Consider the following 13327-nt stretch of genomic DNA (forward strand, 5'->3'; position numbering starts at 1 on the left):
GCTGTCAATTAGAGAAGTCAAACTTCCTCCTGGTTCTAGGTTTAAAATTACAGAACAGTTTCACAATATTTCACTTTTTTCCTATTATGTCCCAAGGCTTTTTTGCTTCTAAAATAGCTCATGTAATGTATTAAAATAATAACACCACTGCATATGAAAACTTACATCCATTACTGTTATACTGTACCTCCCCAAGTTTCATTACAAGAGACACAACAAAGGTAAATAATAGTTCTCTCCCCCAGTTCATTTGTTTCTTTGCCAGGTAAGAGCAATACTGGAAAGCTATCCTATCACCTTGATTTTAATGACACTTCTGCCCCAAGCATGCTACCTGCAAGAAATGCATATTAAAAGGAGATCAGTATGTCTGTATCATTAGGAAAATCTGACTCCAAACACTCTGACTGTACCATGAAACAACCTGGGAAGCAGATTCCAAAGGTCGTACCCCTTTCCCGCTTCTAATCTCTATTTCTCCATGTCATTAACAAACAACTTTGGTTCTTTTCGTTTTGCATCATCAACAGCAAATTTATAGCTGAAAGGAAGAAGAGGCTGTGTTCGTTCAGCGAAATTAGTTCTTCCATGTTGAACCATTTCTTGTTTTCAACCTGTGTACAAATGCTATCCTTCCATCTAAAAATGGAACGCAGAAAGACCCACTTGATACTTTGCAACAATCAGGAAGTATACAACTGAGTAACAGAGTTCCTGTTAACCTGCTGAAACTGGTGGGTGAATGTATAAAGGCTAAGCACTAGGTCTTTCTGGGGTTTTTTCCCCCATTTCAAAAACTCTGGACACACAGTGAATTCTCCCCTTTTTGAACTGGAAAACTTGAGAAATGCTTAAGTAAACACGTTACTGCATTGCTTCCTCCGTTCACCAAGCTCTCCTGTGGCTGCATAGCCTAGTTCGCTGGCCAGCCCCCACCGAAATGAACAGAGAGTTGTGTTATAGTAGTGATTGTCTACCCTTCCATATTGTAATGCTTAGTCATTGACATGCATAATGGCTCTGAAACTACTGGTGCAAGAGGATTGCTCATATTCAGGCGGTATTTGTAAATTATTTATCTCTACATATTATCTTTCTTGCATCAGTTTTCCAGGAATATGGTTTAGAGACGCAGTGGCACGTCTTCCTTCAAATGCGAATGCTGTCAAAGGGCATGATTCTGCTGAATTTTCATGAAGCATCCCTGCAATGCTACATTATAAAGGTATACTCCATTAATGTCCTGGTAACTTCACTAAACTTCATGCCTTTCCCTTTATGGTGTGGGTGTGGGTGTGTGAAGAGAGAGAGAGAGAGAGATGATTCTCTAGTACCATAAACACAGTGTTGTTTCTCTCTTTCGTGTGTATGAATTTGGAGTCAGATTTCCTCCTGTGCAAACAGAAGGCCTCCAGAACGCCTCTATCCATTCACACAGGGAACTGGAACCAATGGAGGCTTCCTGTTGGAGAAAGGAGATAAGGAAGTGATTTTTACCAGTTCCTGATTCCTCCATGTCCCTCTGGGCCACCTTCTGTTTTGAAGGGTCCCACAAACTGCCAGAGTAGGGCAGGCAGGCATGCAGAAAGGAGGAATCAGTGAAAATTGTCAACCCATCCCCTTTTCCCAGCACCAGCAGAATTAAAAGAATTCCATCGGTATAAAACTTGGGGAAACGTTTCCAGAACATACTTTTTTTTCTCTTCTCCAAATAAGAGCTGTGTTCTGAGCTGAAATATATTTCTACAGCAAAGAAGTTGATTCCTCTTTTCCCTGCTTATTGCTGCTACCCTCTTTTTATCTCCTTTTCACTTGGAAACCAGGAACAAGAACAGAGTCTCTTCCTCCTTTTTGTTATCCATCAGCCTCACATGTATAGCTTGCTTCTTCAAGGGACAATGACACATTTCCTCATCGAAATATCCCAAATAATGTGTTCAATTAACATTTGCTATGTGTCATTAGTATAGACATGTGAAACCACCTTCAGGAATTTTTATAGCCTTATTGAAACTCCTTTTGCTTCTGTTGAAATTCCTCAAAAAATCCCCACTATTTCAAACAAGAACTTCCAAATTGACTTTTGAAATTTCAGAGACAACTACAATTTTAAAAATAAAGCATTCTTGTGGCTAGATGTGGTGTTGCCTGCAGTTCATTAGCTCTGAAGACTTGCTTGTTGTGGGCTCTGTAATCAGATCTTTTAAGAGCAAGAAGTATTTTTTCCCCCAGGGGTCCTTCACCTTGCTTTAAAGTGCAGGCAGGTTGAAGACTTATCGCACAAAGTTCAGAGCTATCCAACACCTATTTATTTCGGTGTAGGCATGTAACACACCTCGGTATATTTTGCCATGGGTGTCAAAGGTCAGTTCAAACATGCGTTTTCATAACTCTGTGACTGCAATGATAATTATCATGTTTGAAAAGAACCTCACAGATCAAGCACCATCAAGTATCATCCCACCTCCAGTACAATATTTTTCAGTGAGGGTTCTCCCAAGCTCAGCTGACAATTTCAAATGGTACACAATCAAGTTGTGAAATACAGATTGAATCAGCTGCATTGTGAATTTGTCTCATGAGTTCAAGCTACATGTTACCATAATCATGGGTTAATATTTGAATACAATCCCAAATTATGGACAATGTGGAAAATAATCTACTTTAAACTGAATTTAACACAAACTCATAACAAGTTTCACAACTTCAGAGTGTACTTTCATGCATATGCATATATGTGGCCTTCTGAACATTCATATGCAAAATAAATAGTGGTTGTTACATGACCACTGAATAATGGCTACATTCACAGCATGTCTGATGAATGAAATAATACTCACCGTTCTTTTTGTAAAACATGATTTCTCCTTTGAATTCTATCTTTTCTTCCAGTGACTTTTCAATTTGAAGAATCATCTGCTCATTTGTTTCAGCACCATATAAAAATTTACAGCTGCAGCTCTTCTGCATGACTTCCGTTCGTGCAAATCCAGAAAGCTCACAGAAGCCATCGGAACAGTAAACTATGGGGAATCCTTTAGCCACCTGAGCGTTTGCAAGGATAAAGTTACTATCTGTAGGGGAGGAAAAAAACACACGGAAGCAAAACATTTAGAAAATGGATCGCATTGTTCCCAGTACAGTGTAATATTCAGGCTGATTCATGTGATAAAAAGTGATTGTGGTGGAAAACAGCCATATAAATCAGATCATATGTTTTACTTCTAAGAGACAACTGGACCACAAAATATAAAGATACTGACTTTTTTGCATTGTGATGTTTCTATTTATTTGTTATATCAGTCATAAAAAGAGATTCATCCACAGCTGATTTTTTTGTTTTAACATTCCTTCCCCCCACCCCCATCCAGAAGCACCAAATGTTAATTTAATTACATTTAACTTCTTTTAATTTCAGTTTTTATTCGAAGGTATCTTTCCACAAATCAGTATGTATCACTGGAGGTCCATAAGTAGGTTCTATCGATGTTACATACACAATGAACTATGTCAGGTTGATTGACAAGTAGTGATTTTCCTGTCAAGATATTGACTTTTTTCTTCTCATTAACGCTACAAGTTGGACTTTAGTTAAATTAGTGGTTGTGAGTTTCAGTCATAAACAGTGACATCTGAAAGAAACAGGGCCCTGTCAATCAGATACGCTATTGTTAAATTCCAGCAAACAAATAGACTGTCTTATAAGCAGTGAAGGGAGACGTATGGTTTCTGAATTATGTTACAGTGGATAATTTAGTTAGATAATTGTAAGCTGCTGTTTATCTTTCTTTAGGCCTATGAAACTTCCCATGTCCTATATGCTGTATCTTTTAAGATTTTCAGTACATGCAATCCTCTTCCCGCTTTTGTCCTCTTGTAAAGCTTCACAATGTAATTGACATTTTCCTGCTACCCTCTCTCACCTGGAGAAGTTTAAGAGATAGCTTGCGCACCTTCTTTAGGGGTGCTCTTTGCCACAACTTTGCATCTCCTAAAATGAGCACTGTTGTGTGTTGACCCGTGATCACTAATATAGAATTGCTCTCTTGCAAACTAAAGTGGAAATTACGGAACAGCAAAAATATAAAAAAAGGACTTTTTCAGGTATGTGTGCATAAGAGAAGTGAAGTCACAAGGCCATGGGGTAGATGGGAAAGATGGTATTAATATGCATGACTGATTTATTTTTAATAAGGCTCCCATCATTTTAATAAAGCGCTGAAGTTTACTTTAATAGACTTACTATATTTCAATTCCTGTGAGCTCACTTGCTTGACCTTATCCAATTAAAGCAGTTTCTGGAATTATTCATAACACTTCCTAATAGATTTTATTTGTTCACCTCACATCCGCAATCCAGCTAGGTTCAAGCAATTGTTTGACTCCTCAAACTCCCACTTTTGTTTTACTAAATGGAAAATGAATATCATTACCAGTGTTATGTCTTTGTGTGCTGATTCTGCTGTCAAAACAAAATCAGATTCCCCTACTAGTAAAAGAATTAAAATCATATGCTTGCCATGCAAATTGATGATGTTGCCTCTGTATAAAAGCTAATGATCATGTATCTAAAAAGCATCTGCAGCCTTCAAATTAATTTATTTCTGGGTTTCTTATTGTTTAAAATACAATTACCTACTGCAGAGTCATTCATCCTCTCAGCTAATTCGATGTGAATTACATGAAGCACAAAAGGAACACTGAATAGATAAAAGGGGATTCTGGGCCACGCTAATTAGCTGCAAAAAGATTTTAATGCCTTCTAGAGCCATGGAAGACCTGTCTAAGGGTTACAAACAGAAAAGTCTGTATGTATGGGCAAAATTGTGGCTGCTGATTCTGAATGTCTTAGTAAATAAGCTGGGGCCAACCATCCCCTTACCAGGCATGGGCCTGTGAGAGTTGCTGTTGAACTCCAACTCCCATCAATCCCAGTGAGCATGGATGGGCAAGAATGATGGAATTTGTAACCCAACATCATCTGGAGGGCCAAGATTACCCCTTTTCCTAAAGACTATGAGGTGCCAAGTGACCAATTTAATTCAGAACAAAAAAATTTTTTTTCTCCTGCCAGTAGCACCTTAAAGACCAACTAAGTTAGTTCTTGGTATGAGCTTTCGTGTGCATGCACACTTCTTCAGATTCTTCGTATCTGAAGAAGTGTGCATGCACACGAAAGCTCATACCAAGAACTAACTTAGTTGGTCTTTAAGGTGCTACTGGCAGGAGAAAAAAATTTTTTTGTTTTGACTATGGCAGACCAACACGGCTACCTATCTGTAATTTAATTCAGAAATGTTATTTACTTATAGATTGCCTCTTTACAATATGTTCGGGCACTGGAAGGACTTTATAATCCCCTTAAAGGTTTAAAAAGTGGCATAAATGAGAATGAACTGGAGAAACAAACACATCCAACCTCTTTTGCATGTTTTAAGGTAGAGGTGATTGATCTCCAGTTCCCATCAGTCCCAGCTGGCATGGCCAATGGATAAGGATGGTGAGTTATGGTCCAACAATGCCAGAGGACCACTGCTTCCCCCCACAGCTGTTTTAAGGCCTTCCCTAGGCTGTTGCCTCTGCTTCCCTATCATAGATTCCTGAGCTATGCTTCCTCGGTTTCAATTTCTTTCGTAATACATACTTAATGCATCTAGCACACTGTAGGCTCTAAATAAATGATAGCGTTCATGGTAATTAAGCACTACTACCTACAGGACTTGTGAAAATGTAAATATAAGGCTTGTTTTATTAAAATATCTGGCCTTACTTGGCACGATGCTTAATTTCTTTTCCTCTAAGAAGATTGCACTGCCTAAAATTAAACTTATACATCTTTGTGGGAAATATACCTAAGGGCCTAACTGCTCGTTCAATAAAAGTTATATGGGATAAAGGTGAACCCAGTTTAGGAGAGGGATTTGGAATGGGAAAGAAAGGATGGAGGCAACCGTGATAAACATTGCTTTGAATCATTGGTGTGTCTTTTAAAACAATAAAAAAGAATTGTATATTTTTATAGGAGTATATTTTTATAGGCAAATAAAATTCCTGTACTAGCTATGTAAAATTTTGTTACAATTTTCCAGCCAATGAAACCAGATATTGCAGGAATAACATTAGACAGACACCCAAAAAAACTGTAAAGAAAAGTTTAAGGGGAGAATCTTGCTCTAACCCACATATAAGTCCATACTGGTTGAATCAACAAATTGGCTTATTTTAGGAGGGGTTACGGGGGGGGGGGCTTATAACATGATTTCTAAACTGCCTTTCAGGACATAAAAGACCTCACAAAGCAGTGTACAATTCTTAATGCAAACGTAATAACATGCAAGTTCATCCTTTTAAAAACACATATACCTCTTAAAATGCACAGTACAAATTAATCCAAGCACAGTTCTAAAACTACTAATGATGGAGCAAAGGAAACTGAACAGGAGTATGTGTCCCATCAGCCACTGCCTCCAGCATACCCAATTGCAGACTTTGGAGAAGTCCCTGCTCCAGCAGGAAGGCTGAAAAGCCAGCACTGTGTGAGAAAAAATTGAGCTATATGACAAAGGAAGTAAAGTTTCAAAAATGCACTCAATAGCATTGCTAACTAGGAACATCATAATTTTTGTGCAAATCTGTTTCTTCCTGAACTATTTATGGAATAAGTTAATCATGATATTTACTAGCAGGTGAAGCTTGATTTTAGTTAGAAAACTACAGTATCTCACACTATTAAACAAATAATACTCAGAACCCATTGAGACACTTGAACTTTACATCCAGGAATTAATTTACATCCATTTATTTCAATGGGTCTTCTCTGAGCATCACTTAATACTTAAATCATCCTAGAATAAAAACATTTGTTTTTCTCTTTCTTCTTTAGACGCCAGTTTGTTTTCGTGAATGGCAACACTTCTATTAGAGCTGCTAATTTGATTACATAATTTTGTTCCACAGTTGCTAACAGTTGGGCGGTTGTGAAACTCTTTTTCAGCTGTTAATTATTGATGCAAAGTGTAGAGCAGTACACATATATAATATAATTTTCCTTATATAGCAGTAAACTAAGATGCAATTCACTCATACAGCTGTTCAACATTTTCCTCACAACTATAGTGTGAGGTTTTTGTTTTACCACTGGTGTCAGAAATTTGCTATGGTTCCTCAAAGTTGTTAATTGTGGGCAACATTTCTTTTACAGCTATATGCAGTTATTCAACATTTCTTTTGCAGTTATTCTTCTTTCTTACAGCTGTTGTTTTCGGGCAAAATATAATGTTTATTCCATAGGTGCTAATTGGTAACAATCGGCACTTTTAAATCACAGACAAATGACAATGTTTTCTTATTGCTGTTAGATATGAGCAAGTGGAATGCAGTATTTCTCTCAAAGCTGCAGATTGTGAGTAAAGTGGAAGATTTAGTGGACAAGTGAGATATTTCTCTTATGTGATTTAACAAGAATCCCCTCCCCTAATGAGTCAGAAACTAAGGACTTAAGCTGTGGATTTAAGGCTGTGTGGAGATAAACTTTCGAACCAAAGCATTGTTTCAAGATGAAGCTGGAAAGCTAAGAGTTTTGGAATGACGCAGTTAAAAATGCCGTCGCCATTTTGGGAGGCATTGTTGGAGCTCTTGGGTCTGGGAGGAGAAAGAGAGAAATAGAGTTGTTTACATATCGTGGACCAACTTCTCGGTGGGACTTAAGAGCAACAAATGCCAAATTTATGATGGAAAGAGCGATGCTATCTACGAAGGAGATATATGGAAACCATCTGGACTTAGTGGAGGAACGGGAAATCCACACAGGATTATTATTTTGCTTATCGGCTTAAGGAGACTAACAGAAGAGATCGTAAAGGAAAAATAGAAATTATATGAACAAGATATGATGTGGAAACACCAAGATAAGACTGGATAGAATTATGAATTTTGTTTGGACTGATTGGGACTGATTTGGACATTAACGCAGTAATAAGAAGATGATCTGAATCCCCCTTTGGATCTTGAAGTATGGGTTCCCCCAACAAAATTTAAAAATTTGGCTTTGTAATTTGGAATTTATGTGATGTGATTTAATTTGATGTGATTGGCCAGTTAATAAAAATTATTTTAAAAAAAAAAGACAAGTGAGATATTTCTTCCACAGCTGTAGCCCGTGAACAAAGTGGTGTATGTACAATTCTATCATTCTTATGTATTTCAAATCTAATAAGTGTTCGGGGGAGGGAATCAGTATTTCTGCAAGCAGAAATATCAGAGACAGAATTAGGAAACATTGGATTAGAATGAAATCAATGGACTTGCATAATCTAACTCAATTGATTTCAACAGGTCTACTGAGTAACATTTAGTTGGGTATTATCTAAGAGGTGGCTATTATTATTATTATCATAATTATTAACTATTGACCAGTTTGATTTGGTTAATATTACAAGGGTAGCAACTGATATTTTACATTAGTTAAATGACATTTAGGAGAAACGAATCTTGCAGAGGTCTATACTCTAATGCCACCAGTCTGGGCAGTTCTCTCCAGTTTAATCCGATGCAATAATAGAATTCACAGAAGAATTAATTATAGATGGGAATGCAGTACAAGTTGTTTCCACCCATTTTTGTGATTTCCTCCTTCCAGTGCTGCCCCCTTTCCCATATTCCAGGCCTCTGTTGAGAGCCCTTGAGGGATCATAAGAGGCTGCCCAATGATGCAGAAGAATGGGGAATCTTTGGCCTTCCAGATACTGCTGAACTGCAACTCCCATCATCCCTGGTCATTGCCTGAGCTACACAGAATATAACAGGCAGGAAACCACAGCTGGAATGAGGCAAAGCCAAGTGATTCTTCAAGCTTTTATCAAAATGAAAGAAAGACAATGGGAGCCTTGGGAGCCACAGCTCCCTTCATGAGTTATATACCGTCTAATAATGAAAGCTAAGCCTTAATGTTCAAACAAGCCCATAACAATTTGACATCCTTGGGCTCCCATCAACAGCAAAATAACACTTCTTGCTGCCTACATTGTTCGGCAATAACCTGGCATTTGGTGGAAGTGGAGAAGAGAAATCGCTCGCTCTCTGCTGTGTGTTTTTTTTCCAGGGGAACAAGCAAGGCTGTGTGGGCGTCCTATCGGGAGGAGATCGACTGACCACAGCAGGAGCAAGAGAGAAAGCATTCTTCAGGATGAGGTAGGGAAGCACTGCCTTTAATCAAAGTAATTATCCAGCGAATCAATAATGGGTCAAGACCGCAATAAAGGAACAGGCTGAGACTTGCTCAAAGGAAACAGAAAGCCTTTCTTCACAATTCATGTTAATCTAGTTAAGTCTTTCTACTCAAGACACCTAAACAAGGCTGTCACTCACGCACACACCACAAGAAGAGGCTTGATGAATCCTCTTCTGCCTCTTTTCTTACATTGTAAAACTTTCATTGGGCCCAATTATCTTTTTATGTGGTAGAATCACTAATTTTTGCAACGTCAGCTTTGTCAAGTGTTCTGTTAAGAGCTGGCATTAAATATCATTCTTCTGAGAAGACAATCTTATTCAAGTTAGTGCAGTGGCTGATTGACAAATCAAGAAGTCCTTGGTTTGAATCTTGCCTCTCCCAAGGTGGCCTTAGGCAAGCCATTATCAATCACTCTTTGTTGCTATCTGCAATATTGAGATGATGACAGTGTTTAATTCAGCCTTCCCACATTGGGTGCCCTCTAGCTGCTTGGACTACAGTTCTCATTATTTCTTATCACTAGCCATGCTGACCGGGGCTGATACAAGCTTTAGTTTATTTTTTATATAATATATTTATTTTTACATTTACAGTTGTACCTTGAAAGTTGAATGGAATCCGTTCCGGAAGTCCGTTCGACTTCCAAAACGTTCAGAAACCAAAGTGCAGCCAGATGTCTGGCTTCCGAAAATCATTCGAAAACCAGAACACTCACTTCTGGGTTTTGATCATTCGGGAGCCAATTTGTTCGGGAGCCAAGGTGTTTGAGATCCAAGGTACGACTGTATATCCCATCTTTTCTCCAAGATGGGGGCCTCTTTGCAACTAGCAATGAGATCTGGGTAACCACTTCTTAAATGGGCTTGTTCTACAACAGATCACCACATTTTATATATATCTATGTATCTATATCTATATCTATATATCTATATCTATCTATATATATATATATATATAAATTAATCACTACACCTCAGATTTTGATTAAAATTGCTGCACATCTCACATATCTCACATGTCAAAGTCACAGGTGTGAATAAAAAATCCTATACCTTATAATTTTTGACTTTTGGAGATGAAAATTATGGAAATGTTAAATATATGCATCATAAAATGATGAAATAAACAATAGAAGAGACCGCAGTCAATATAATATTTTATTTTAGACACCTATGAGAACACATACTATAAGGAGCACATCTTTCAAAATACTCTTTTTTCTAGTTTTTCAAGCAGCATATTCATGTACGGTTTCATCATATGAGAGCTTCCTTGCAATGTCATTTTCTAGAGACAATATGCATTAAGAATTTAAGCGTTCTTTAGCCATGGTAGACCAAAATTTGTTCTTTATAAAGGACGCTTTGAAAAATCCCATTCTGTTCTCAGCACATGATAGACACCTTAAGTGCAGTAGTAATATATCGGGGAACACTTAAGTGCAGTAGTAATATATCGGGGAACACTTCAGTTAGGTGTTGCTCACAAAAAAGCTGAAGAATTTATACACATTGCATTTTAGGTGGTGTGTTTTCTTCTATGTTCTGGGATTTCCTAAGGTGCAAATATTCTTTGAACTGATAACTTACTGTGACACTCCACCTTTGCAACATCTGTGCTACTGACTCAAACTTTGGGATTGTTGAAATACATACACACACAGACAGAGCACCAATTTGAGTTGTGTGACTCAAATTGGGTGTAGAAGACCCCAAAATGTGGACTAAAGTCACTTCTGGGACCCTTTCAGGATTAGGGGCCTTAAAACTTAACCTTTATTAGTTTCATATTAGATTAACCCCTGCTCATCTGCACCAACCACTCAATTGTAGTTTGATGCAAACTGGAGAAAGGCGGCGAAGATTACTTGTTCTTCTTAGGAACAAGAAGACAGAGTTCTCAACCACGTGCCCTCTGTGCCTGACCCCAAAACAGCCCTTGGTTATATCCAGATGGTAGTCTTGAAGGTTATCCAGTTCTCAAAGACAAATACCCTGTCTTGCAGTGATTTGTCCTTGCCTGTCCTCCAACATATTCATACTGTGGTTTTTTAGTGGATTTGGACCAGCACAGGCTGTGCAGTCCTCACAGTACCATACTGTTACTCTAGCATTAAAAGAAGATATTTCTTTTTATAAATATGTGCTCTGTAGTGGGCTTAATTCCCTTTTGACCAAATACCACCCCCAAAGCACAGAATCTGCTATCTGAATTATCTGTACACATTCTTAGTGCAGATGTTGGGTTGGAGAGCAGCACACTCAAGAACCAGCATGTTGATTATGCGTATAATAACTATTATTGTAAGGATGCTTTATTTATTTAACATGCTGAACTCAGCACTCAACAAAAATAGTTACAACTCCTGTCCTCAGGCTTGCAAACATTAGGGAAAGATTATTATTTGCTAAAATGCCAATGTAGTATTGTTGATTGGCATGCTTTAAAAAGCATGGATTCGAACTGAATGAAATATTTTGGATGGTTGGTAATTTTTCTGCTTCTACCCTTTACACTAAAGGATTCAGACATTATTTAATAAAAATGTGATAATAGTTTTTATTTTGCATGTCTTCACATTTCTAGAAATTGTTTCCCATCCACAAGATTTATTCTAATAATAAACAATGGTAGCAAAGTTAAGGAAATTTGTTTTGCACAGTATTTTAATAGTAGTGAACTGCCCTCTAGAGTCTTCTTCAATCAAAACACAAAACACAAGCTGCTGTAGCTAAGATGTACCCTCTCTCCTGAAGGTATATACATGTGTGCCCAGAAATAACTCCCACTGTATTCAATGGGATTTACTATCATCTATATATATAAATTAAGGGACACGGGTGGCGCTGTGGGTTAAACCACAGAGCCTAGGACTTGCCGATCAGAAGGTCGGCGGTTTGAATCCCCGCGACGGGGTGAGCTCCCGTTGCTCAGTCCCAGCTCCTGCCAACCTAGCAGTTCGAAAGCGCGTCAGAGTGCAAGTAGATAAATAGGTACCGCTCCAGCGGGAAGGTAAACGGCATTTCCATGCACTGCTCTGGTTTGCCAGAAGCGGCTTAGTCATGCTGGCCACATGACCTGGAAGCTGTACGCTGGCTCCCTCGGCCAATAAAGCGAGATGAGCGCCGCAAGCCCAGAGTTGGCCACAACTGGACCTAATGGTCAGGGGTCCCTTTACCCTTTACCTTTATCTATATAAATTAGAATCATAGAATTGTACAAAGTTCATCAATCCACTGCAATGCAGGAATCTTTTGCCCAACGTGGCGCTAGGACCCATGACCCTGGAATTAAGAGTCTAATTATTACTATTCATTAAATTTGCTAGTCACTTTATCTTGCCCAGGGCAACCCAAAGTGACTCAATTATCATGAGTTAAACTTATTAGCTGCTTGTTACCCAAAAGGTTTCCAAGCCACTTACATTTAAAAACATAAACATAAATACATTATACCACCTGGATAACTCAGTTGGTTAGAGTGTGGTGCTGATAATGCCAAAGTTGCAGGCTCAATCCCTGTATGGGACAGCTGCATATTCCTGCATAGCAAGGGGTTGGAATAGATGACCTGCAGGGTCCCTTCCAACTCTACAATTCTACAATTCTATATGGGGGAGGGGAAAGACAAGATCATCTAAAATTTTAGTGCTTTTTCATATGCTGTACCAAAAACAGCCTCACACAACAGCCATAGGAAGCTTCAGAAGCACACCAACCACAGCACAGAATTAGCTCAGGCCTGTAGGGAAAGGCAAGTCTACAACCAGCACCTAAAAGATATCAGCAAGGATGCCAGACTGACTTTACTGTGCAAGTGGACCTCATAATGTGTACAGTGAATGAAGGTAAGTCTGAAGTCTTAGACCTTGCTTCATATATTACATATTAAAAGATGTACAGCAAATACAGTTGCAATTGAAATTATTGAACCCCCATTGCAAATCAGGCTTATGAGCAAAATTTACAGACTTTCAGCTGTTTGCAATGAGCAAATCAAACAAAAGCAATTGAAATAGCTCAATACAATGGATACTTCAAGCGGTTCCCCCAAACTCAGCTGAAATTGCAACTCTGGTGCATTGGAGCTCCTGCC

The 13327-nt window shown here is 38.4% G+C and overlaps 1 protein-coding gene across 2 annotated transcripts in view; it reads right to left on the reverse strand.

Moving 5' to 3' along the window:
* The window catches only part of KCNH8 (potassium voltage-gated channel subfamily H member 8), a 156963-nt gene that overhangs the window by 101221 nt on the left and 42415 nt on the right, over positions 1-13327 (reverse strand). For both annotated transcript variants that reach the window (XM_083577680.1, XM_083577679.1), the window contains exon 2: positions 2841-3074. In XM_083577680.1, the coding sequence (XP_083433806.1) occupies positions 2841-3074 (234 nt within the window). The remainder of the gene's footprint in view (positions 1-2840; positions 3075-13327) is intronic.

Source organism: Podarcis filfolensis (assembly GCF_964270895.1).
Source record: "Podarcis filfolensis genome assembly, chromosome: 12".
Lineage (NCBI taxonomy): Eukaryota > Metazoa > Chordata > Lepidosauria > Squamata > Lacertidae > Podarcis > Podarcis filfolensis.